At 50.4% G+C, this 26,491-nt stretch overlaps 1 protein-coding gene across 4 annotated transcripts in view; it reads right to left on the bottom strand.

Moving 5' to 3' along the window:
• MTSS1 (MTSS I-BAR domain containing 1) overlaps positions 1-26,491 on the bottom strand; it is a 164,390-nt gene that overhangs the window by 2,927 nt on the left and 134,972 nt on the right. For 2 of the 4 annotated variants that reach the window (XM_082675320.1, XM_082675318.1), the window contains exons 7-14: positions 25,765-25,776; positions 13,405-13,562; positions 12,111-12,218; positions 10,737-10,834; positions 8,231-8,450; positions 3,366-3,560; positions 1,911-2,084; positions 1,396-1,558 (exon numbers count right to left, since the gene is read on the bottom strand). In XM_082675320.1, the coding sequence (XP_082531446.1) occupies positions 1,396-1,558; positions 1,911-2,084; positions 3,366-3,560; positions 8,231-8,450; positions 10,737-10,834; positions 12,111-12,218; positions 13,405-13,562; positions 25,765-25,776 (1,128 nt within the window). Of the gene's footprint in view, positions 1-1,395; positions 1,559-1,910; positions 2,085-3,365; positions 3,561-4,393; positions 4,514-8,230; positions 8,451-10,736; positions 10,835-12,110; positions 12,219-13,404; positions 13,563-25,764; positions 25,777-26,491 lie in introns of all 4 variants that reach the window. The other 2 variants (XM_082675321.1, XM_082675319.1) reach the window with 2 other exon arrangements.

The following is a 26,491-nucleotide window of genomic DNA, read 5'->3' as shown; positions in this document are numbered from 1 at the left end:
GATCATAGGATCCGATTAGAAATCGCCGAGGCAGTGGCTGTGCTCTTTGATTCTTTTGTGTTGGGCGGACAAAGGGCCCCAGAGGCCAGGTACTTCACCCGCAATCTCATCCCAAGCCTTCCGGGGTTTCCGGGCCAGGCTTAGCAGCCCTCACCATCTAAGAACTCCCTGACAGGGACCGTCGTTTCGTTCACCAAGGGAACGCTCAGCACCAAGAGCAGCGCTGGACACAGCAGGCCCGCACTCAAACACCGCTGAGCGGTGAAGAATGCAAAACCGCCAGGCCGCAGCGAGGCTACCTCTGAGCACCTCTGGGAGGAATAAAGGGGGTGGCAAGAGGAAATAACCTCTACAAGCCCTCCAGCCCGGAATTTGACTTGAGAGACAAGCCCCACACGGACCATCACAGACCTCACTACCTCCCTCATGATCAACTCGTTAGGCGAGGGCTAGAAAAGCAATGGAGCTACTGGTAACGAGTCTCCGAAAACAAGGCAGAGACAGGTTCCATCGGTGAGGGGTGCTCACTTTCTCTCCAAAAATGGGGTCACGTGGGAGGGGGAAGCATACAGACTGAACATCATAGAGCTCGTTTCTGAAGAGCAGCGCTCTGACGTTCGGGTAAGTTCTGTGTGGTGGGGTGAAGCTGTGTGCTGTATGAGGGGGTGGTCAGCAGCATCCCTGGCCATCTACCAGATGCCAGCAGCACGCCCTCCAGTTGTGACCATTAAAAATGTCTCTAGCCGTTGCCAAATGTCCCCTGGGCAGCAAAGTGGCCCTCCACCGAGACCCACTGTCCTAGAGACTTGGACTGAAGGACTGCTGACAGGCTTGGTCAGCTCTCATAGATCTTTCCTAGCGGCTGGCCTGCCATCTTGCTGGCTTGTGTGTGTGTGTGTGTGTGCTGGGGAGGGCGGTGAGGGAGGCAAGTTCATAGAGAATTTGGCTGGAGTTTGGGCTTCAGACTCTGACACACCTTCGACTCAAACTCCAGCTCTGCTGCTTATTGTGTGAACTTGGGCCTCAGTCTCCATGTATGTAAAATGGGGATAAACAGACTTGTGACATAAACGATTGTGAAGAATTAATGGGAAAATAAAGGAAGTGCTTGGTACAAAGTGCCAAACACAAATGATGTTATCATTAACAGCATCTGTCTGCCTTCAAATTGGGACATCCCTGTAACCCTGATGGTGAGAAACCAAGTTGTGAAATCTGGCCACTTTGCTGCATGGCAGTGACCCGACAACTACAGACGAGCCCTCCAGAGCATTCCAAGATGCTCTACTGTGGCTGGACGGACTCTCGCACGTCTGCCTCCTCCCAGCGGGGAGGGCCCCCTTCCTCACCTGGCACTGCTCAGGAAGCCCGGCTGGAAAGCTCAGGCTCTCCTACCTTGGGAGGGGATGGTGTCCTCAGAGCAGCAGGGGGTGGTGGTCTGGGTGCTGTAGCCGCTGGAGCACTGAAGCGAGTCCCGGCTGCTCCTCTGGGTGTCAAGCTGGAGGCCCCGAGACAGGGCCAGGGCCAGTTCCTCACAAGCCTCCATCTCCTCTCCAGGCTGCAGGTGGGAGGAGAGAGACAGATGAGCCACCGGGGCCGCGAGTTCCCTGTCTGATACCCCCAGAGCCTTTCTGCACTCCTCGTCCAGTGGGGGCCTCAACAGGACTCCTATTCTGCTCCCGTGACCACCACTGTCTGTGGGCCCAGGGGGCCGCCAACTTGCTTGGACCCTACCCAGGCTCTAGAAAGTTCTAGAGTCTAATTCCCATACAAGACCTTCCCTGGGGGCCTTCTAAACGCTGTAACAGGGAGTAGGGGAAAGGGGCTCAGATCCCTCCAGTTGCTGGCCAGCACGTGGCCCCCGCCAGGTCTCGAGGGGCCCAGCCAGCTGTAGAGAACAAGAGCGTCACCCTGGCGGCGGCCGACACGGTCATGCTCCGCGGCCTCTGAGCCTCCTCGGCAGAGGTGGGCGTGCCTCCCGCTGCGACGGGGCCTCCACCGCTGGGATCTGGCTCTCGCTTGTCTTTGCGGCGCTGAAGGGTGTTCACCAGAGGCTGATCGTAAGGTCCTGGCTTGGCCCAGTCCTAAGTGGAACAAGTGTGGTCAGGTGCCAGGGCCTCTGCCTCCACCGGGAGGCCACAGAAGCCTCCAGACAGCTGCCCGCCCACAGAAGGTAGCTGGTCCCCTCGGGGGAAGCTCAGGCTGGGACAGGCCAGCAGCCCCTCCTCTGCCCTCACCCGGCACTAGAAGAAGGGAGCAGAAAATCCTCTGGGGGTCCCTTGGGTACCTGCCCTTTCCTCACATCCGCCCAAAGACTGAAAACCCGCAACAAGGGGGCAGGTAGCCTGAGGGACACTCTTAGTTACAGCCATCAAACAACTGACCAACTGCCTATGGTGTCTGAAGGCACCGGCCAGTGGAGAGCACATCCCCAGGGACCAGGCCCTCCCTTCCCATGTCTGGGCCCCCCCCGCTGGGGCCTAGCAGCTCAAATGACCTCACTCGCCTGGAGTGGCCACCAGGGGGCGCTAAAGGTACTTCAGCCACTCTCCCTGAGGCTGAACCTCACGTCTGGGAAACTGCCCCAAAGGGCGCTTCAGGATGTACTCTCTGAGGTCCTCACAGAGGAAGGGAAGGCCCCTGGGCCAGAAGAAAGATTCTGAGGGGTCCGCACCACTTGTGAGGGAGGCAGTCAAGGCCTGCTCGAGATGGCGGGCCGCCTAGGGGCCTACTATTCAAGTTAGGGACCTCCTCTCCAAATAAAGGTAGAACATCCTCCTGGCATCAATCAGACTTGCTAAGAAATAATATAAAAACTTTTCGTTTTTATATTAAAGCAAACATGTTTTAAGACTAAAAATAAAGTCTGCAGGTACTTTTAAGATAAAACATAATAAGCCAAACCGTATTTTGGGGCATGGTTCTGTTACCATGGCCCAGTAAGGGTTTAAGGGAACAGTCTGGGGAACATGGCCGAGGAGGAGAGTCCCTCCCTGGTAACAGTGACACCCTCAGGAAACCCCCAGGAGGGCAGAACTTGGACTTACAACTTGGGAGCGACTTCCCTGCAATGCCGCATCTGGGTCTACTGGGGTCTAACAGGGGTTAACTGGTGTCTCCTAAAGGGAGCTCCTCCAATCTCAGCTCCATGTGGACATACCCGTCTCAGCGCTGCCTGCTGCTTTCCGGTTCTCCCCAGTGGGAATTTACTTAGGGAGGAGGTGTTATGGGGAAGAAGGCAGAGTGTGAGAGGAAAGGGGTGGGGTGGGGTGGGGTGGGGTGAGAATCGTGGGGCAGCAGGGGGGTGAGCACAGAGGCAATGAGGGACGGGGGAGAGGGCGAGAGGAGGGCGGAGAGACACAAACCTTCCAGCTAGGGATCTGAGATGACGGGAACATGCCGGGCCCAATGGTGTAATAATGAGCGTAGTCTGGAAGGTGGACAGAGGTGGCCCGAGGGAGCAGGCGGGAGGCGGGCAGGCAATGAGGGAAAAGGCTCGCCCCTACGGGCCCCACGTGGGGCTCGCTTGATAAACTATACTGAGAAAACCCGTTAGACAACTGGAAACAAACAAAAAAAGGGAGGAAAAAAGGAAAAAAAAATTAATATAAGAGGATGAGTGTGGAGATACAAGATGGCATTGACATTCAAGGGATGGGGGAGATCTGAATATCTGCAAATAAAACAAACATCAGGGCTCTGCCACTCATGGATGGTCCAGGATGCGAGAGAAAAGCGCTAGCTACGGTGCAAACAATGCCTGCATATTTGACACCAAGTATTCAGTTGGGGAAATATTTTATCTACATTTTAGAATACTTTGGAAATGATCCGTGTCCCTAATGTGTGGTGCTCTCAATGGTTTTCGATTATTTCACTAATAATTTCACAGTGACGGTGATTCGCTCATCTCATTGTGCAAATTTTAAAATTCAAAAGCGTCAACTGAAAGCTGTTCATTCCAGGTTTCCAAAATCATCACTGTTCAGGAGATTCCAAATCAGGGTGAAGGGTGGGGTGATGGCAACTAAAAGGCAGGAAAGCACACAGCCTCTGACGCAGTGAAGTGTCACATCCAAGGGCACGGTGAAGAGGAGGCCATGGTGGGTGGGGTGCAGGGGAGGGGAAGGGGGGAAGACGGATGGCCATCCATGTCCTGGGAAGAAGCCTTCACACCTCCGAGTTCCCCATACCCCTTTCTCTCCCTCTGGACGACCGCAGGGTCATTGCTCAGGGCCAGGCACCCATTCTGGAAAAAGCCCTCAGTCCTGTCCCTCCCTCTGGCCCCAAGAGGGGCCACGCTTGGTGGAGATTTTGAGTTTCCAGGTTCCTGCGGCTGTGCGGGGAGCAGCTGGCAGGGGATGGGGGAGAGGCTGGGACCCCAGCCGGTCACCTTCTCTGTGGACGCCCAGGCGCCCATGGTGGAGCCTGAGCTGACTGAGGTAGGCGAGCTGCACTCGCTCACGGACTGGCAGGTTTCCGAGGCTTCAGAGGAGGCCGAGCTGGACGAGTTCTGCAGCCGGGGAGGGGCCACACACCACCGAAAAAGGACGGTCATAAAAAATAAAAAGATGGGGGGGGCAGGAGGGGAGAAGGGCACGCACGGAGAGACAGACATGCATACAGAAGAGGGAAGGATGAGAGAAGCAGAGGGTTAGGGTTACTTTTTCCCCCAAAGCTGCACCAACACAGAGGCCTCCAAGCCCTGGAAAGGAAGCATGAGACCCAGCGAGCCCCAGACCTGCCGGACTGCAAGGCCCCCAGAACCCCACCATCTGTGTGTGTGCCTGGTTCAGGGGAGTGTGGTCAAGGCGCTGGACTCCCTGTGTTCTCTAGGGCCTTTCTTCCTGTGCCATAGGCCCAGGGCCCAAGGGATGCCATGACTTTTACATCTCTCAGGTGTCCAGGCGTTATTGCAAGAGGACTGACCCCCAACTTGGGTTTTTGCTCCATGTCTGCCTAGAATGGCCCTAATTCCTGGACTCACTTCCTTCATCCCATGCAACCTCTGGATGTGGGTGGCTTCCAGCTATGAAGCTGCATCTTCACAAGACATGATTTTAGGTCTCTCTGCCTGGGGAGTGATTCTGAGGTTTGAGGCAGTGAATCCCAGTGGTTAGGGCAATGTTTCCAGTGGCCGCATAGGGAGAAATGAAGCACCCTGGCGACCTCTGGGACATCACGGAAAGGAGGTCTGGCTTGCGAAAACATCTCTTCAGCCTGATTTTATTAACCATCCAGTCCCTGCCAGTCTCCTGGTGTCGGCCAGGGAAACCGCTCCCAGCTCCTAACCTTCAGCAGAGGCAGAGACTGCCTGTTAGCTCACCACTACATCGTGACATTCTGGTCCTGTCCTGGCATGTGGCAGGTGTTTAAAAGTGCTGAATGGATGAGTGACAATGACCATATCTCTTCCATGTAACTGGGTCCCCCAGGATAGTGCTTTGGGCCCACCCAGGTATCTGCTTTAAGTTTTCTTCACTGTTAACTGCAATCTCATCCCATTTGTATAAGGAAGTCTGCGTCTTCTCTACTATTTCCCTGGAAGTGTCCCTGTATTCACTGGCAAGGAAGCCAGATCCGTGTTTCTGTCCACCCCTTTCACCCGCCAAAGAAATGTTCCTACAAAAGGACAGATTCTTAGCCTCTCATCCTGCAAGAGCAAGGAACTGAAAAGGCATTCCACAATGCATGCAGCTCCGAGGAGCCCAAGCAAGGCCAGGCCCCGTGGTGGAGGTTCTGGCCACTTCCCCAGCTCGGTGTCTGGTTAGCCATCCAGGATCTGAAGTCTGAAGGTTCAGATTGAAGTCTTTTTTCTGCCACTTCCCAGTCAAGGAACCATGGACTTAATCTCTCTAAACCTCAAATTTTTTTTTCATCTTTAGAATAGGGATTAATAATATCTATCAGATGAAGATCAAATGAGATACGGTATGTGTACACCTCTGTATATAGTGCTTAATCAACTATAAATAAAAATCAGTTATCACTGTAATTTACCAGGACTATTTATTTTGGTTCCTGTAACTCAAATGTGTTCAATTTGAAAAAAGAACCAGTAAATCACCCCAGGACTGCAGGTTCGTATTTTCTTTTGACTTCTACTCATTTTTTTCCTGAAGAACTCCTTGCCTTGATGGAGTGAACGGTTCTAGGCAGGAGCCTAGCTGCACACGTGGTCCATGACTCCTGGGCACACATGGCATAATTTGAAAAGAGCAGAGTGGAGGAAAACGGGAGAATTCTGAACACATCCTGCCACGTGGCATCCACTTGCATCCGTGTACCTGAGGGATCGCCCCCTTTCAGACGTTTGCTTCCTTCCTCCCACCCAAATTAAGGTAACACTACTTCCTCCAGGAGACTGTACCTACCCTCTGGCCTGTGTGATGTGTACAATTTCCTTAAATTTCCCCTCTGCCTTAGAAGCAGCTGTAATGGCTTTTTTAAAAAATAGAATTCTCAATTAAATTTTGCAGTATCCCTGAGTTTATTAAAACTACCCTGGAGTTGCTAGTCAAGCATAGCTTGGGTACCGGCTTTCAGATTTCAGTAAATCCCAACAAGCTGCCTTCTGCTTCCCTCGACATTACTGGAGACAGAAAGCCCGCTTCATTCAGCCTGATCCACACACGCACAGCAAGGCTGGAACACACAGCTTCTTTTTTTTAGAAAGCAGTGTCAGTGCACAATACTTTGTTAATGTGTCAGTTGTTAAAAACACACACAGAATGACGCTGCACATTAGAAAAGCCTTTGAGGAACCGCAAATCCCTGCTCCCCCTCTGACCACTCTCACTCTCCGCTTGCAAGACATGCAGGTGCTGTTTAGCGCCACACATAGTGGGGACGGACAGGGGACAGGTGGTGACCCCTCAGAGACTGAGCCAAAGCACCCCAAGCACATCAGGACTTAAAGCTGCAGCTCTGGCTCCAAGCGTTTCCATTCGAAATTGAGTGTCTACCCCAGGAAGACAGAGAGAGGCCACAGTCCCTGGGGACGGCTGTAAAATGCCAAAAGGAGCACCGGGCTGAGCAGCTCTGGGTTCACCGATGTCAGCCATGTCAGGCGAGTGACCTAGGCTCCCCAAACACCTCAGATGCTTCTTCTACGTAGAGTGCTCCCCAGAACACTCTGCCAGGGGCACCTTGTGGCCAGGGCGGTGCAGAAAGGGTGCTGGACCAGTTGCCAGAAACCCTGGTTCCAGATCCTCAACCTGCAGGTCACATAACTGTGCGACTCGGGCAAATTGCGTTACATCTCTGAGCCTCCATTTCCACACAAAACAGGGGTAACAACACTCTGCGTGGCTGTTGGCAGGACTACACAGTTAACACAGGCAGAAGCTCCTAGGATGGTGTCTGGCACACAGGAGATATCTGGTGACTGTCAGGCAAACTGGATACCTGGATGAACAAGACAAGCACGTGACCTTCTGAATCCCAAGGAGCTTGAACCAAAGGCTGTGGTCAGCCTCAAAATGTCCACGACGGGCTCGGAGCCACCATGCTCCCCAGCGGATGGCGCTGAGAGGCACCCTGGAGGTTCACGTTTCCCAGTGTCTACAGGTCAGGTCGTGCTGCTTATTAATCTAGAGGCCAACCCACTGGCACAAAAAGAGGACAGAGGGGAGCAGGTGAAGGGTGTTCCGATGCCCAGCTTCTGCCTTCTGCTCTGGCTGGACCCACTGGGCTGGGCGCCTAGCGCCATCTAACCCAGCTGTGGTCAGAGACTCAACACCTCCCCTGCTCCCAGGAGCAAGGTGCCAACAGCACTACCTGCATGGGCTCTGAAGATGCTTTCTCATTCTCAACACAAATTAATAAAACGAAGCTGAGAGTGCCAGGGCAGGTCTCCAAGGCACTGTTCAGTGACAGAAGCTCCACCCCCATTGGCAAATGCCCATTAATTACTACATCAAGCTAAGCCGGGCACTTACAGGGACACCAGGGAGTGGCCAAACCTCTTTGAGTCTGTGTACATGTGAAAACTCCCCAAATCAATGCAGTGACTCAACCATCACCAGCATAATGATCGTAAGCTTCAACCCCCCACTTACGGTATCTCTCCCTTTAGGAGAGTAGCTCCTCTAGAGATGAGAAATTAAACCAGAGGTTTCCCGTCAGAAGACAGGGGTCTGTCCAAGCCCAGGTCCCTCTCTGGTTCCAGCCACTGAGGGTGGTCCAGACCCCAGGTGCTGCGGCTGCTCCAGGAGCCAAGGACCCTTACCTGGTTGGGGGCCTCCGGCGGCATGGGGGATGGCGACTTGGACTGGAAGGCGTCCTGGGAGATGAACCCTGAGTCATGGGAGGACACGCTGGACAGCCTCACAGGCGCCTGCTGGGCCAGGCTGGAGCCGCGGTAGCGGTAGTGGGAGCTGGGCGAGTGCGAGTGGGAGCCGTGGGAACCGCTGGACCGTGAGTCGCTGCTGTTGACACTGTTCAGGCTACTGCGGGGGCAGCGGGGGAAGGGGGACAGACGACACGGGACGACAGGGGAGAACATCATGCAATCAGCCCCCGGCCCCAAGAAGCAGTGCAAACGGCGAGCCATGTTTTCTAAACACCCAATCATTAAGCTAGTAAACAAAAGTGTTTTCCTGTGAGCAAGGGGTGGGGGGGACACCAGCCACAGAGACTCAGTTCTCCGATGGCACAACGAGGCGTCCTTAGGATGGAGGCCCGTGATTCTAAAGCTCTGCTCTGTCACCTGCCACCAAAGCCAGGGGACCCGATGTCCGCGGCACGAAAAGGGCTCATCTCATCTGCTCGCAACCACTGTGACCCTGAAGCCAAAACCGCTAAGGCTTCAGCATGACCCGGTTGGAACACCCAAGCGTCTCCTTTCGATGGACCATCTGGGTCCAGGAAACCAAAGTCAACCCGGCCAACCATCGCTCGGCACCCAGAGACTCCTCAAGGAGTCCCCCGTACAGAGTATCAGCAAATCGACTCTCTTTGTGTCCATGTGTTTTACATTTTATTTACAAAGTTGGTGCTTTAATGAATGGCTTGACCCTGAACACAGGTGTTTCTCTGTTAAAATACCTGTGGGCCCGGCAAACAGAACACCAGGCAAGAGGCAGGCAGCTTTCAGGGACTAAAGGTCATCAATCTAAGCTGTTTGCTTCCAGGATGCAACAGTAAACAGGATTTCAGAAAATGACACATGCCCTCTGGTGTTCTGTCTGCGTTCCATTTCCAGTCGTAAGAGACAGGTCCTACACTCTGTCTAATCACTCAGATTACGAAACCCAGAAAACTGGACAAAGTCTTGTGGTCCAAACAAGCAGAGATGACATACAAGAGCAGCTGGAGAAGCATCAGAAGGCGTGAAATAAACAACCCAGCCTGGGATTAGGATGTTTGTGGTTTCTGCTCCTAAACCCGCAAGAAATTCTTGTCAAATTTTGCAAACTCGGACAGCTAATAAGGTAGTCTAGGGCTGCGTGACTGTTCTATACCAGAATTACTTGTTCCAACAGATATAGGGCAGTGTGCTGGAGGGAAATCACTGGGGACATTTGCCAGGGGTAATTATCATGATTTTTTGCTTTTCCCCCTGTCAGCCAGAGGAGGGCACTTGGACACTGACAACAAAGCTCATTGCAATTCCACTGCAGCAAGCTCAGAACTGGTGGTGTCCACGTGACATGATTTTCTATTGAAACTAAAACTGTAGAAAGAAAAGATACTTATGCAGCTTTGTTTTACACTAATCGAGATAGAGTTTTCTTGGTTACCAAACAAAAAACGTCCTCAGTAAAAAACGTAAGTAGATGTGTCATACACACGAACACACACGCAGCGCACAAAGGATGACAAGAAACCAACCTCTTCAGGTTGCTGAACGTCAGGATGAGCATCTTAAGTCTGAACTTCCTGCTCCGTGTACACTGCACAAGCTCAAATATGAAATGAAACACACGCACACATGTGCAGAGAGAGATTACCAGACACAGATTCGGCAGATCTATCCTGCTCTTTGCTCTCAACGCTAATTCACAGGAAGTGGGAATTCGTTTGGCTTTGAAAAGTCAAAGAAAAAGATGAGCAGGTGAAGTGTACCAAGAAAGGAATGATGCACGAGGATGTTTCCACCCTCACGGGAAGAGAATAAACTTGGCGGTCAGCAAGCCAAGAATGGTGCTCAACAGAAAACTGCCAGGAAACGGCGTTGCCAATGGCAGAACTATTCCAATGGATTCTCACTGTGAGTCACTAGGTAACGCTAGTGCTTCACAGAGCAGTGATGGGAGTGGTGGGAGTGGTTAACAGATCAAGAATTCTATTTACTTTATGAAGCCCTGAGACCAAAACTGGGGGGCAAATGAGGGCATGAGCCACTGTTACTGCCTTCACTTGTTCTGGCGACAGCAAGATGAGTCTGCACAAGAATCAACCTCTGTTTGCCCTTTTTTTAGCCCATGTGCTTCTTACTCTGCTAAACAGGAAGATCCAATGCGAATTCGTAAGATGGGAAAATCCGTACAACTACACTGAGTGAGAAAGCTGTGGCCACTGGTCTAAAAGACCTGATGGGATTTTCCTTATGACCCGAAACTAATCCAGAGACTGAAGAGTGAGACCAAAATCATGATGGGATCCTTTCACCTGATCACCATTTCCTGTTTCAAATGAGCCATTTTAGAGCTCAAGACTGACTCTAATGCTCACATTAGCATAAAGAAAAATGCTGTGTCCCTAAAGCAGTGGCCCAGCCCGGCCTCACTTACCTGCAGACACTTGATTTGCGGGACATGGTGGTGCTGGGGGAAGAGGGTGGAGTCTGGTACGACCAACTGTAATCAGAACCTTTCAAGTCCAAAATCACCTAAGGGGACAGAGCCAGGAGGGTAAGCAAGGTGTTGAGAAGCGAAACGTTATCTGTCCAATCTTAACAGCCATCATAACGTCGAAATTCTGCCATCATAGAGGAGTGGGGATCAAAGAAAAACATGTTGTTAAGATTTTTTTTTTAATTAAAGAATCATAGTACCAATCCATCAACATCACAATCCTTTTTCTGAGACAAGCAAAAATATAATTAATGCGAAGATGGGAGGAAAACCACGACATATCCGTCAAAAAAGAAAGAGAAAGATTTACAGTTAGTTACATTAACAATTTATAAGAGCCACTTACACCCAAGGTTAGAATTTGTAGGGTTTTTGCTTATACCACCACATAGACAATAATGGTTTCAGGATGTGTTGATCTTATTACATCTTAGCTACCTGATATTCAGTGGTCACTTGTGCCCTGTTTGACCCTTAAAACCTGACAGAATCAAGAGAAACCAATTCTTTCACAATTACTTCTACATCTGTCTCCCTCACTCGACAAAGAGCTGTTTGAGTATAAGGTCTACCTTCCATTCATACAGTAGGTGCTCAACAAATGTCTACTTACTGAGTGAATGCCTGCAGGCTATAGTCTGATAAACACAATTTCATAGGATGGAAAATATAAGCTCCCAAATTTGTCTCCCTAGTTGGCTCCCAAGGCAGTGATAAGAATTTTATACAAAAGGCAAAGGCCAGCACATGATTTATCACCTGTTCACCCAAATATGTCTCTTCCCACTGGATACAGTGTTAATGTCACATGAACCAAATAAATCAACATTTAAAAAGTCACCTTTTTCATAAGATAAGAGAAATCCTCATGCACTACATACTTAGAATGGGAGAAATTCAGTAAGAATGATTCACAATGATGACCAAGATACACCACTGTCATGTCCCTAGCAGAGCTTATTTCTAGAGGGTCAGTGAACACATGGTTAAGAGCATGGGTTCTGGAAATTGACAGCTTGGTTTAAGTCCCAGTTTTACCAGTAACTACCTGATTAAGTGACTTTATCTCTCAGTGCCTCAAGGTCCTCCTCTGTAAAATGGGGATAATAGTAGAGGAAGTCTATGTAAAGAGCTTAGAGCAGAGCCTGGTACACAGTAGGTGCTGTAAAATGACTAAGGAAGATGATTACTATGCTTCACAGTGTAAAACATGAATGTTATTTAAAATTAGATATTGCTGCAAGGAACCCTCAGGGCCTTGAACCTTTGTCTCTTCGGCTTTCTCTCCCACGCTTACCCCTTGGCTCCTACCTGTTCACTTGAAGAGGGCAGCTTGTGAGGGTCCATGGTCAGGCTTTTCAGATCTTCTGATATGGTCTGCAGGTGAGTTATTTCCCCTAGCATTGAGATTTCTTCTTCCTGAAAGTAATTCACAACCTGTTATGAGTGACTCACTTTATCATCTTGATCCAACTGTTTTTATTAGGGACACTACCTAACACTTTCAGCTTTTCAGAAAAGGCGTGCAGGGACTGATGCATCTTTGCCGAAGCTATCACCAGCCCTTTTGTCGAGGAAGTGGAGAGGAAAACGAAATCAGCCACAATCATGGAGAGACCTGTGCACCTGGGACAGGGGTGAACGAGCCACAGCCAACACGTGGGCCTTCCTCGAAGTGTCTGGGGGCTGGCGGGCCTGCTAGGGTGGTCCGCCTGTGTGTCCTCACGGGATCCTGCAGCACAGCCCCTCTGCAGGCCACGACCCGCCCTCCCCACCCCCGAAGTCACTCGGCTTCAGTGGACGGCAACTATTTGGAGATACTTTGGTCCAGATCTGATAGCCCTTTGTGACAGCACATGTGTGTTCACTGGAGGTTAACTTCCCCCTTCTTTCTTGGTTTTTTCCACCAACGTAATCAATGGCAAGTGAGGCAGGAACGGGGGACTATGGAAGAAACAGCCATTCACGTTACCAGTGCACCAAGCTGCAGCTGTGGGACCAGGGAAGCACGAGTCAGGGAAAAGTCTACGCTCAGGGGAAGAACTCGGATTTGGGCAGAGGGAGTTGGGGCACCTCTACCAGCTTCAAGAACACCTACAGCGTAAGTTTTCAAGGCATGCAGCCAATTTACTTAAAAAATAAGTCTGCGTTGATTCACTGCGGCTTTTCCCATATTAACCTCACAGTCACTCCTTGGCATTCAGCTTGGTCAGTGGGTCTCAAAATCAGCTGGAGGACTTGTTTAAAACCCAGATGACTGGGTCCTCACCCCCAGAGTTGTGGATTCAGTAGGGCTGGGTTGGGCCTGAGCATGTACGTTTCTAACCAGTTCCCAGGTGCTGCGGCTGGCCTGGGGACCACACTTTGAGAACCATTCTGCAGGGCCTTCTTGACTTGGGGAGAAAAAGTAAGTGGAACCATCAGTGCTTAGAACATAGAGTGGGCCATGCAGCCATCAGCAACTTGCAGACAACTATTCACCATAAAAATGACTCCACCATCATGATTCCTGACACACTGCAGCTTCTTAATGCCTCCAGGATAAATAAGGAGGCTCTCCTCCAAACTGCCAGTTTATGCCTTCTGGAACTTTCCACCAACTCACAATCACGGGCCGCAGCATAGAGATGAAGGTGCAGAACCGGCCACGTTCTTCGATCAAAGCCTTCCGGACTGCCTGCTTTTCTGTTTCTTCCAACAGGAGATACTTATCGTTGACGTCTTGGAGTGCGCTGTCCAACTGGGGCTGGATGTCACCTCGCCCTGCAAACGAAACAAAGCCCCAAGCTTGGCATGCTGAAACACCAGCTCCTGGAACCAATGCCCTCCTCCCTCAGGTCCTTGCTGGAGTAGAAACCACAATCTTCCAGGACTTTTAAAAAGTATGTATTTATACCCAGAAAGGATTTAAAGAAGCTGTTTTTCTAGGGCCAGCCACTTCCAATTTCCAATGCCCAAAGAGCACATTTATCCTGGTTTATTCACGACAAGTAAAATTTCCTGGGGTAGCTCGTCCTGACCTGCATTCTGAAGAGGCTAAGGGATGTTTCCAAAAATGGGCACAAGCTGGCTTTGTTGGGTCATCCTCAATGAAAGAGCCTCTGTTTAGACAGAAGTTTCTGTCCCGGAATACAAAGGTGGCAGGCATCAGCTCTCTTGGCTCTGGGGGGCCCCTGGGACGCCCTGGCAGTTACTTTAATTCCCTAGTGTAGAGTCCTGAATGCCCTTCCTGTAGAACCAGCCCAGCAGCAGAAACACCTGCAGTCAGGTCTCCGCTGGTGGAGGACTGAAGGGGGCCTGGGTGCGGAGCCTGGCCCATGCCCGGGAGTCATCTGGCCCTGTCCACACAGCCCGGTTATGCAGAGGCACCCATTTCTAGACTTGTCGACAACTCTAGAACTTGGTGAGGCAACTATCTTCATAAAGTCTTATTTGAATGCAGCCATGCCCATTCATTTACAGGTTGTCTATACCCGCTCTCGTCACAACTGCCGAGTAAAGTTGTTGTGACACAGACTGTTTGGACCCTGGACTGAGAAGGTTTACAATCTGGCCTTTTACAGAAGTCTGTATAAACATGGGCAAACAGGCACTGTGTCAGAGGGCATGGCTACTGTAAACGTGATCTGGGGACAAGAAGGGGACTGTCCCCGAGACCAGCTCCTGAGCTTCCACACTGGGCTCCCATGCTCACCTACCACCTGAACCAGAGGAAGAATTTCTAAACTTCAGGACGGAGGCTTGGACTCTCCGAGTCCAGCCCCCAGTGAAATGCCACCTGTGTATACAAGTACTCAATAGGTGTTTAATAGATGTATACAACAAGTACTCAATAGATGCTTTAAACAGAATATTGGAGTGGAGGGGCAGTAGGGGTTATCCAAGCAAACCTGCTCCCAGTTCAGAGGAGGTGGAGGCCTAGAGAAGGGGAGGGGCTGTCCAGGGCCATTCAGGGGGGCAGGCAGAGTCAGGGCAGAGCCCACACGGCCTGACCCTCTGACACTGGACCCCTCCTCCTCCTCTGCCGGCTGCCTCAAGCCGAGGGACTGGATTCCACTCGCCTCCTGGGAAGAGGCCTGACCGGTCACCACGTACCCCTCCTTAACAATGCGAATGCCACAGAGCAGGAGGCCCCAACCCCTGGCCTGTCCGAGGCCTGTTAGGAACCCGGCTGCACAGCAGGAGGTGAGCGGTGGGCAAGTGAGGGAAGCTTCGTGTGCCGCTCCCCACCCCTCCCCATTGATCCCCGTCGCTCCCTACACCTCCCCATCGCTCCCGTCGCTCGCCACCCCTCCCCACCGCTCCCCGTCGCTCCCCACCCCTCCCCGTAGCTCCCCACCCTCCCCGTAGCTCCCCACTGCTCCCCGTCACTCCCCACCACTCCCTGTCTCTCCCCGTCGCTCCCCACTGCTCCCCACCGCTCCCCGTCGCTCCCCACCACTCCCCATCGCTCCCCACCCCTCCCCGTCGCTCCCCACCCCTCCCCGTCGCTCCCCACCGCTCCCCATCACTCCCCATCACTCCCTGTCTCTCCCTGTCGCTCCCCACCGCTCCCCACCCCTCCCTGTCGCTCCCCACCGCTCCCCGTCGCTCCCCACCCTTCCCTGTCGCTCCCCACCCTCCCCGTAGCTCCCCACTGCTCCCCGTCACTCCCCACCACTCCCTGTCTCTCCCCGTCGCTCCCCACTGCTCCCCACCGCTCCCCGTCGCTCCCCACAACTCCCCATCACTCCCCACCCCTCCCTGTCGCTCCCCGTCGCTCCCCACCCCTCCCCATCGCTCCCCACCCCTCCCTGTCACTCCCCCGTTGCACTCCATTGCTAGCATCACTGCCTGAACCTCCCTCCCCAGCCCCTGTCCATGGAAAAATTGTCTTCCACGAAACCAGTCCCTGCTGCCAAAAAGGTTGGGGAGCGCTGCCGTAGAGAACACTAAATGCAATGTGTTATCTGGTTTGAAAAAGTAGAGGGTCAGGGAAAACGGCCTCGTGTGTAGGAACATATTCTGTATGTTCTCACAAGCAGATGAGAAAGCTTCATCTGGAAACAGAGGCAGTCAGGTGTCAACGACATCCAACTAGCAAAAGTCACTGGATTTTTGGCAGGGGTTAAGTCCTAAGTTAGCACAAAAGGGGACTATCATGGGCAGTCAAAGGTCACCCCCGAAACCGCCTTAGATGGCATTCAAGTATAGTCCGTGCTCCGTATGTGGAGCCCTCACTAGTCAGGTGAGCACAAATGTATGCTGGGTACAGCAATACACAGTGTTTAATTCCATGCTGGAGGGATTTTATCCAACGATTACATTACGTGAGAATTTGCTCTGAGAAGTTTTGCTGTACTTTCAAGGTGACCCACTCACCCATTCCTCCACTCAGTCATCGGTCACCATCTCCCATCCTACACCCCCCATAATTCTACCAGTTTTTCCAGTTTCTCTACCATGGTCACTGTTTCCATTCCTTCCACCAGGATGCCAGAGAGCCACCCTCACACATTACCTGGTCCCTGAGTCACAGGTTTCCCAAGTTTTTAGGGGACAAGACACTTGTCAAAGCATCCTCCCATTCTCCCAGGGGACTTGCAGGGAAGCAAGGGCTCCCTCTTGACACAGGCCTCATGGAGGGTGGGCGGGTGGGTGCACCTCCAGCCCCATGAGATTGGGAGTTTTCTCAATTTTTTTTTTTGGCCACGCAGCATGATGCCGTCAGGGATCTTAGTTCCCCGATCAGGGATCGAACCCAGGCTCTCAGCAGTGAAAGCACGGAGCCCTAACCACTGGACCACAAAGGAATTCCCCAGCATTTTAAAGTAGAGGAAACTCTGGGAATTCCCTGGAGGTCCAGTGGTCAGGGCTCCATGCTTTCACTGCGGAGGGCCCGGGGTTCGATCCCTGGTCGGGGATCTAACATCCTGCAAGCCCTGCGGCATGGCCAAAAGAAATTTTTTTTAAAATAAATAAAATGCTGACTTGCGCAGATGAATCCACATACACCGAATGTGTACATGATACAAGTCCTCTGGTAATGAAACTCCCTGTGTCTCTGCAACCTGCCAAACAGCCTGGCCAACCCCGGGCCCTGCAGGTGAGGCCACATGGTTGCGGCTGCTCCAGAGGCCTCCTTGTAAGCCTCTCAGCCTCTCCAAGGATGCTCCAACTAAGGAACCACAGAGGGCTGCAGACCAGGTCAGCATGTTCTTAACTCCAGAGGAGGGAGGGCTGATGATGGTAGCAATTTCTTTCAATACCAACTTATAACTATAAGAAATTGGGGAGGTATCTTTACGTCCTTTCACAAGTTACAAGGCACACACCTATCTGTAATGAATGACACTGACTTTTAAAAATACACTGACATAGGAAAGCAAAGTGACTAGACCCAAATGTTACCTAATCTGGTAAATATAAGCTTAAATTATTCTATGATTAGTCAAGTTATTTTCAATGTGTATTATGTTATAACTAAAGGACTTCCAAATTGTAGTATTCTAAAATAAGTATAATCTATAAAAACTGCTATAATTAGAGTACATTTCCATGTGGGATATATCATAACCTAAAAACACAATGTTTATTTCTTAAATTCGCTAACACAACATGTAATTATATTTATTAAAAAACGACTGTGGAAGAAATTATTCCATGTCCCTGTTGGATGTACTGGTTTTAAGATACAGTCATCTTTCTAGATCCACAAATTCAGAGTTGTATTGGCACTGACTTAATACACAAAAACCTGTTCATTTCCCTCCCATCAGCAATGCGAGGAGAGCCACTGCCGATGACCTCAGTACAGGTCCTGGCCATGCCAGCTCCCACATGGACTTGACCCTGTCACCTATTTCACCTCTGCTACTGCCACCCTCGCTGTGCCACCTTGATCTCTCACCTGGACAGCTCCATCAACCCCTAATAGGCCATCCTGATTGCATTGAGACCAGCTCGCCCAGAACAGCCCCAAATTCCTTTCAAAATGCAAATCTTATCACTTTTCAGTAGCTCCCATTGCTTTCAAGAAAAGTCTAATGTCCTTAACATGGCCTGTCCTGCAAGGCATGCGTGGGTCAGCTTCTTAGACCACCCTCTGCCTTTCCTCCTCCCCTCCTCTGTCCACTTCCCAGGCGCTTCTCCAGGGTCTGGCTCCATACCTACACATCCACTCTCCCTCCCCACCTGTCTAGCACCTGTTCACCCTGCAGGTCCCGGTTCTTCACGAAAGCCCTCCTTGAACTCTTTCACCAGACTAAATCCTCTTACTTGATTCTCAGAAGTTCCTTATACACAGCCTTCACGACACTCCTCCCAATTCTAAGTTTATCTTTATTTCTCCAGTCCTTTGATTGACGGCAGTCTCCCCTAGTGATCAGGAAGCCCCACGAGGACAGAAACCACAAATATTTTTGCTCAGTGCGGTATCTTCTCTGTCAGCACACCTGCTTGTAAGGCAGGTACTCAAATATTTGCGAATGAATGAGGCACTGATATAACAGCCTGATCTGAGTTTGCTCACTGGCTCAACCATCACGCTCTTAAATGGCCTAACAATGGAAAATGAGCAAATTCCAGAGCTGTCCATCAGCCAAAAGAAGAGAGGAGGTGCCTTCAACAGGCTTTCCAGACAAAATTCCTGAGCAAAGCATCGCTTGTGACCTTTTCTGGAAAATCTAAGTCAATGCAGTCTCGAGAATTTTTTTTTCCCCTGCTGGTTTCCAGGTCTTGGTTGGATTCATGCTGGAGAATTCCGCTGAACAACAGCCAGCAGCCCCTTACTCCCTGCACAGGGGAAGTCATGTGATTATTCTCTTTACAAAAAATGCTCCTGGGGCAAAGCACTATTAATGGGCACCGTGTCATGGGCCAAAGCAGCACCCCTAAAGGAGAAAAGATTTGACTTTTTTTTTTTAAAGGAGAGAGAGGTCACAAAGCATTCTGGAATGAAACCAAGATCCCATATTTTCCCAACATTTACATTTTAATTTTCCTTAATCTACATACACATAAACGTTCAACGCAGGAATTAACACCCCCATTTGGCAGAGGGGGAAACTGAGACTGAGGGAACCAGGGTGGCTTGCAAGTCCCTGAGCTAGGAATGGGCGCAGACAGATGCAACCCTCCGTCTTTCTCATTCAGAAGCCCACATTCTTTGTAGCTTCATGCTCACAGCAAACATAAACCCTGGGGACAAGGCGGAAGGGGCTGAACGTTCTACATAGTAACAGCCTGATCAAAAAGGCAGTCAAGTGCTTAGCGTCATCTGGAACCTCCCAGCCTCTCCCTACACGCACTGCAGCCCATACCTGAGCCTCGGGGCTGAACCAAGCCAGATGCAGGCAAAGGGCTTTCCAACGGGTGAGAATCAACCCAAGACACACTGGGCCAAGCTCACCGTCAGGAACACATCCGAAGTCCTCTTTTCCCCCAGAGAGACGTATGGAGAAGCCATTGGAACCCCACAAAAAGACTTCCATCTGCCCCTGACACACTCATGCAAATACCGTATTTCATCTGAAGACGCCCACTTTTTCACGTTTATACCTTACAAATTAAGATGTCTTACAGTCAGTGGGGATGTCATCGTGTAATCGGCATTTTTTTTTTCTTTTTTCATCAGTCAGAAAATAATAGTGGGCTTCCCTGGTGGCTCAGTGGTTGAGAGTCCGCCTGCCTTTGCAGGGGACACGGGTTCTTACCCCGGTCTGGAAAGATCCCACACGCCGCGGAGCGGCTGGGCCCGTGAGCCATGGCCGCTGAGCCTGCGCGTCCGGAGCCTGGGCTCCGCAATGGGAGAGGCCACAACAGTGAGAGCCCCGCGTACCGCAAAAGAAAGAAAAAAGAAAAAAGAAAATAATAGTTCATCTTACAACTGATGGCATCTGAAGTCAATGGAATACGGGATATAAATACTGAAACATGGGGGTATAGTTTCAGAAATAGACATGCAAGGTGATGCTGGAGATTAGAATTTGGAGTGAAAAATTCTTTTTCCACCAAAAGGTGGCTATCCTTATTATCGCTACATATATCACCTTCTACTCTTAATATCCTGCAGCGGTTTTTGATCGATTCCCCAAAGCAAAACCAACCAGAAATCAAGAGAGAGAGAGATTTGATCAGATAAGATTGGAAGCTTTTGGACTTAACCATTTTCTTTTTTTTTTATTTTGACTTAAACATTTTCAAACAAACTCAATTTCTGTTATTCTTTCAACAGGCTGTGCCTCAGTGTCCACTCATCTGTTAAATATAAAAAACAGTACCGGGTTCACATGGTTGATGTAAGACCAACCCAGTGGACTCATTCACTAGAGCATTCAGCACAACGGCCAGCAGGTGGTCAGTGCTCGGGAAGTGGCAGGTGCCGTCAGCAGTCGCGCAGCATCGCTGAAGTCCTCCTTCTAACCCGGGGCACCGCAGCCGGGGACAGCATGCCTCCGTAACAATAAAATGCGACAGAAACTCTGAAGCGGCGAGCTCCAGTGAATCCATCAGCGTGCCTGGCGAGGGCACAGAAGCTCTGTGCCCATCCCCGCCCCACCTCGCATCCTACGGAGCTCTTCACCTGGACGCTCACTGGTTTCCTTTATAATAAGTCAGCAGCTGTAAGTACCGTGCTTTCCTGAGTTGTGCGAGTCCTTATAACAAATTGTCAAACCTGAGGCGGTTCACGTGAGAGCCTAAGTTTGAGATGGGCTGGGCAGAAGGGTGGGTAGCCTGCGGACCCCACCCACCTGCGGACCCCACCCACCTGCGGACTTGTGGCTGGTGAATCTTTAAGAGGAGGAAGTCTTGTGGGACTGAGTCCTTAGCTAAGCCAACTCCGGTAGTTAGTATCTGAACTGATGTGACTTGCAGGACACCCTGTTGGTGTCAGAGGACTGATGTTAGAACGTAAAGGCCTCCACCATCCCGGGGACGGCTTGACGGTAGAGGCTCCTTCTGCTCCCGTGGCTGCCAAGGGGGTGCAGCCCAGAGGAGGCACTTTATATCTACTTCCTGAATGAGCGAAGATGCGCGCTTGCCTCACAGGGCTCCTCTGCGGCGGTCACTGAGGATGTACGAATGAAAGAGAGGCGCCGGAAGTGAAGCAATAAACCCCCCGAAAGCTGTGAATGGCTTGCAACTCAAGAAAGGCAGGACTACACCCCCAGTCCTGCACCCGCACCACTGGCTCAGCGTTCTCGGGGTAAATCAAAACCACATTGTGCAAGGAATCGATATTTCAAGCACGTCGTCCTTTTTGTCCTCTGGCAAAATTAACACGGAGACAAGCACTGGGCTCCTGCTGGGCGCTCTCCCTGCCCCCTCCCCCCCCCCACTGTAAATACATCTTCCCAGCTTCTAAATGCAGCCACAGGGAAGCCAGGCGCTCCAAACCTTGACAACAGGCTCGTCACGCACAGGGACGTTTCAGGGCATCTGTTTCCGCTCCCGCAACGAGCCATCTGTAGCCAAAGTCACAAGCAAGGCACCTGATGAGCTGCGTCGGGGCGAGGCTTTCCCAGAGACCAGATCTGCGGAGGAAGGGAGCTCGCAGCTCTGGGCCTCGGGGGGATCTGTTCGGTCTGTTTTTACCTAGAATTCCCTGGTGTGAAGTATGACGAATGAGTCCCCTGGCCTCCAAGGACTACATGCTTTCATCTCAAAATGCAACAGTCCCTTTCAGGAACTTGTTGGGTGGGATTCCAACATCTCTATTGACTGCAGTTAGGTACAGCGTTCCGAATGCCACCCGGGGTCTAAAAAGTAAAGTTTGACCGCTGCTGCTTGTACTAAGATAGAAGGAGTCGGTCCGCCCCTTCGTTATGCTTTCCCCCATCGGCCCGTTAGCACAGGCTGGCAGGGTCGGCTGCCATCACCCACTGACCTCTCCCTTCTCTCTCCTTGCTCTGCTGACTGCTTTACCTGGCATTTCTAGGGCCAGAACCTTATGTCGGGCTGTGGTTCTCTAACACTGACTCATTAAAAAGTCCATTTCACACAGGTTGCCCCATTTAGTAAAACTGTACCCATTCCATTATTTCCTGCATAATTAAATGTGTGCACTCCTATAACACCTTTCCCAAGCCTAGAATGAAGCAGTGACTCAATAATCTTCCCTGCTACGTTACGTGCAGTTGCATCTAAATATCCAGAAAGACCACAAGGCTACATACAAGTAAGTGGTCAAGCAACCCCTGGAGGTCTAAGCGATCACCCGTCTGCATCTACAGTCACCCCCTTGACCTCAGAAGGAACTTTTCCAGCTTTAGTTCCAATAGAGAACAATCATTGGTTTGGGCTCAAAGTACCCTTTTCCCAATCGCACTGGTGTGGCAATCCATCCCCCTCCAGGGATGCCCACTGGAGGTGAGCGGGAAGTGGGGAAGACGCCTGGAATCATGGACCAGCTCTTTTCACCACCTCACGTCAGCATTCAGAAAGGACCGTTGTTATTTTCGGTTATCCCTTTGCAGACAGCTGACACGCATCACGGGGAGGTGGTCGGAGAAAACGTCCAGAGGAGATTTCTGGGGGTCGCTGCCTTCTTCCAGGGCTGGGTCTTGCAACCTAGATCACCGGCAATACAGGGCGGGCCACCCGTGGCTCCATGCTGACTCCAGGGGCCCAGGATGTCCTGGGGGCATGACAATTCCTGACCACTCCTGGAGGCACACCCACGACAGATGGGGTTAACCGCTGAGAGGGTCTCTTTGTGCAGGCCACAGCACCTTCTGAGCAGTCTTCTTCTTCTCCGCCTCCCCTAACTCGGCAGTGGGAACGGAGCAAAGAAGCCTCTGCACTGTGCCAGGCGAGAAAGTCAGCTGACCCATGAACAGATAACCCAGACTTCAGATTTGTAGGTGGGAGCTCCCTCCGGGCAGGAGGGTTCCCAGGGCTACTCCTTTTCAAAACCCAAAGCGGGAGTGGATGGAGGTGGCTGAGACATACTGTTTTCAGCACTGAGGCAGGGAGAGTGATCCACTCGTTGACTGCAGTTTCTGGGGCATCCTGAGAATGGTTTTTGCCCGTTTTGTAAGCACAGGAAATGGGTGAGGAAATGCAAACATTCACCCCGATGCAGCCAGGGGCCGCGGGAACCACTGCGCCAGTGGAAAGGCTTCAGCACTGCACAGGCTTCTTGCTTTCTCCGCATGGAAGAAAAGAAGGGTGATGGGTGCAGAAGTTGAGTCCAGTATGGGGTCTGATCAGAAATGGGGCCGAGTGATAGAACCATCTGGAGGCAGGTAGCTGAGGCTGACACGGGGTGTCACTGTGGTTCTCAGTCCACCCAAGGTGGAACTGTCAGCCTCCCCAAAAGGTGACTTGGGGTATCACCCGCACTCCCCCTCCGCAGCATGGTCACCTTTCCCACGGTTCTGGTGCTCCCGTCTCAATGGTGAGGGCTCGCACTGTCCCCTCTACCTTGAGCAGCCCTCGTCCCATTCTCCACCAGCTGACCCCTCTTCATCTTCCTCATCACCCACCCACACCAAGCGTGCATGGCTTCCTTGCGCCTTGCCTACACCTTCCGCTTATACTCATCGTGGTGCTGAGCTCACCGGATTAAACTACAGCTGACTCTTGAACAACACGGGTTTGAACACGGGTCCACTTATGTACGGATCTTTTTCGATAAATATGGAATCGGCTTCCAAATCCACAGGTTCCACATTCAACCAACCATGGATCGTGCGCTACGTTCACAATCCTTGGTTGAACTCGCAGATGCGGAACCGTGGATATGGAGGGCGGACTATAGGACTTGAGCATCGCATAGTCTGAGGCAGGTCCTGGAATCAATGCCCCTCGGATACCGAGGAACGACTATAATTGGTTTCCTTCCGCTAGAGTCTCAATTCCTGGAGGGAGCAGTGTATCCCTGGCTCAGTACACTTTATTGAGTTGTAACTTTCTCCCCTGTGGAGGCCCCCAGTCATTGCTTATGCAAGATTCAAGGTAAATACTTCTAACTGACGGAAGGAAAGTTCTGTATATACATATTATTTTCTTCTTTTGTTAAACCAGGACATTTTAACTACCATGAAACTTGGTTAAAATACAGATCTCCAGGTTCAAACATGATTTAAAACTTGTAAACTAAAATTTATGAGGGCTTCAAGCCACACAGCTTTCTGAAGTTTTTACGCCCAAGTTCACTGCTATAATCATATGCCACTGTGGCTTAGCCCTGTGAACGGGCCCCTGCAAGACAGAGAACTAGAGGGGGCTGCAGAGATTCTCCCTAAGATGAGCAGAATCTAAGTCACAAAAGGCTGCGTGGTTCCTTTACTCACCCCTAATCCTACTGTCCGTCACTTAAAACAAATAGCATGCCCCGTTTACTCCACAGACTCATGCCAGGCTTTCAAGCAAAGGTTCCAGTAAAAGTCTGAGTCCTCAAATAGGCCACATATTGTATGATTCCCTTTATAAGAAATGTCCAGAATAGGCAGATCCAGAGAGACAGGAAGCAGAGGAACAGCTGTCACGGGCTGGGGGAGGGAGAATGGGGCACGGCAGCTTTAAAAGGAAAGGGATTTCTTTCTGGGGTGATGAAAACGTTCTGAAATTAGACAGTAGTGATGGTTGCACAGCATTGAGAATGCACCAGAGCCACTGAAATGTACACTTTAAAATGGTTAAAACAGTGCATTTTATGTTATATGAATTTTATCACGATAAGCAAAAGAATGGCTGTGTCTTACCTTCCTCCCAAAGGTGCACTAAAAACTGTTCAAGCTGTCTCTGAACCACAACACTGAAGACTGGAGAGGATTATCACCTTTAAAAGGTGGGGGACACTGGGCTTCCCTGGGGGCGCAGCGGTTGAGAGTCCGCTTGCCGATGCAGGGGACGCAGGTTCGTGCCCCAGTCTGGGAAGATCCCACATGCCGCGGAGCGGCTGGGCCCGTGAGCCATGGCCGCTGAGCCTGTGCGTCCGGAGCCTGTGCTCCGCAACGGGAGAGGCCACAACAGTGAGAGGCCCGCGTACCGCAAAAAATAAATAAAAATAAAACAACAGCATCTTAAAAAAAAAAAAAGGTGGGGGACACTATCCCAACATCAACGTGATGGGAGGGAGGCAGAGCTGTGTCCCCCGTGACAGCTGGTCATCCCAGCCGCACCTGTCAGAGGGGACCTGTGTGCTTCGGGTTCATCGTAAATGACAAAATCCGATGCAAAAACCTCTTTGGAGCTGCTCAATGCAAAGGCTCAGAGAACACTCGGGCACACTCAGGCAAGATAAACTACATGGACGGCTCACAGACAGACCTTTCCGAGACACAGGGACAGCCACGAGACACCGAAAGCGACTTGAGGTTTTTAGTAGCGTTGTCACCCACAGAATGAGGGTCAATTTTCAGTCAAGAAGAATCATTTTGATTTACTGAATTTGAAGATCTGATACCTTTGAAATGAAGCATTCCACAAACTCTGCTGAAATAAGAAATACTTTTGATTTTTTAAAAATAAATGGTTGGTTTTGAAAAAACTATATGGTCCTGGGGGGACAAAGTTAAAGATATGTGGCAAGCTTAATACAACCAAATCCGATCTGGGAATTATTCTGAGGAGTTATTTAGCATAGCTCTCCACGTTTTGTTTGTGATATAAATACACACATATACACCTAGATATGTATGTATAGTTATATTTATTTCGCGTGGAAGGGAGGGTTTAAGTCACTCTGTATTTCTTTTTTCCATGAGTCTAATGCTGAATTATGAGGATGCAGAGACTCCTAGAATGTTGAGCTAACCCATTAAAGGGCCAGACTTCAAAGAAAGAAAATGATTGACTGAAACACACACACACACACACAGAGTTTTCTTTAAGTTATGGAAGATTAAGTAGGCACCATTGATTGTTCTGAACTGGCAGGAAAACTGGGGCAGCTAGCATAGGTCTGGACAACCACGGAAAGCCCACAGTAAGGACCACACCGTGACCAGTCACCAGAGATTCAGGATGACAGACTTACCGAGAGCGTCCACTGGCAGGGGGGGGGCGTGCGGTGAGAAAGTGCAGGATACACAATTGACACAAAAAGGAAAATAATAAAGTCAAACTGGTATTCGAGCAGCAGTCTTACCTTTCTTTCATGTGTTAAAACAGTCCGTGGCTTGCCACCGAATTTTACATTGGGGCGATTAAACCCACATCTACCAAGAGCTGCAAATCCAAGTTCCCTTCCTTCACTTGCTAATGGCCTTTCCTTCTCATCTAAACAGACATCTTCCTAGTTAGTAATCAGCACCCCTAGAGAATGCAGCAAGGTTTTTTCTTAAAAAGATAAATGAAGACTATATTCCTATAAGAAGCCAATTAAGATGCTTTAACAAGAAGAGCTTTCAAGTGTAATTTACTGTAACTTTAAAAGTAACTAGGGAAATCAGGTTCAAAAGTTCAAGCTGGGGTGAAAATGAAAATTTTAAAAAATTTCTAAAAATTTAAAGAACTTAAAATTTTCGTATAATAGCAAATAATATGCCAATATGGGACTCTGGGAGTCTGTTTCTTAGGTTTATAATATTAGCTTTGTAGCCTCTGGTGAAAACAACTATTTCAACGTCAGGCTCAAGGGTTAACATATTAAAATGTTCCAGTTCCCTCCCTCAAAGTCTCTGATAAACTTCTAGTAGTTACAGATGGAAACAGAAGGCTTTACCATAATTAATTTTTTAATTAAAATTAATAATAACATGAGA

The sequence above is a fragment of the Grampus griseus genome, assembly GCF_964374135.1.
Source record: "Grampus griseus genome assembly, chromosome: 17".
NCBI lineage: Eukaryota > Metazoa > Chordata > Mammalia > Artiodactyla > Delphinidae > Grampus > Grampus griseus.
This window is presented reverse-complemented; position numbering and strand designations above follow the sequence as displayed.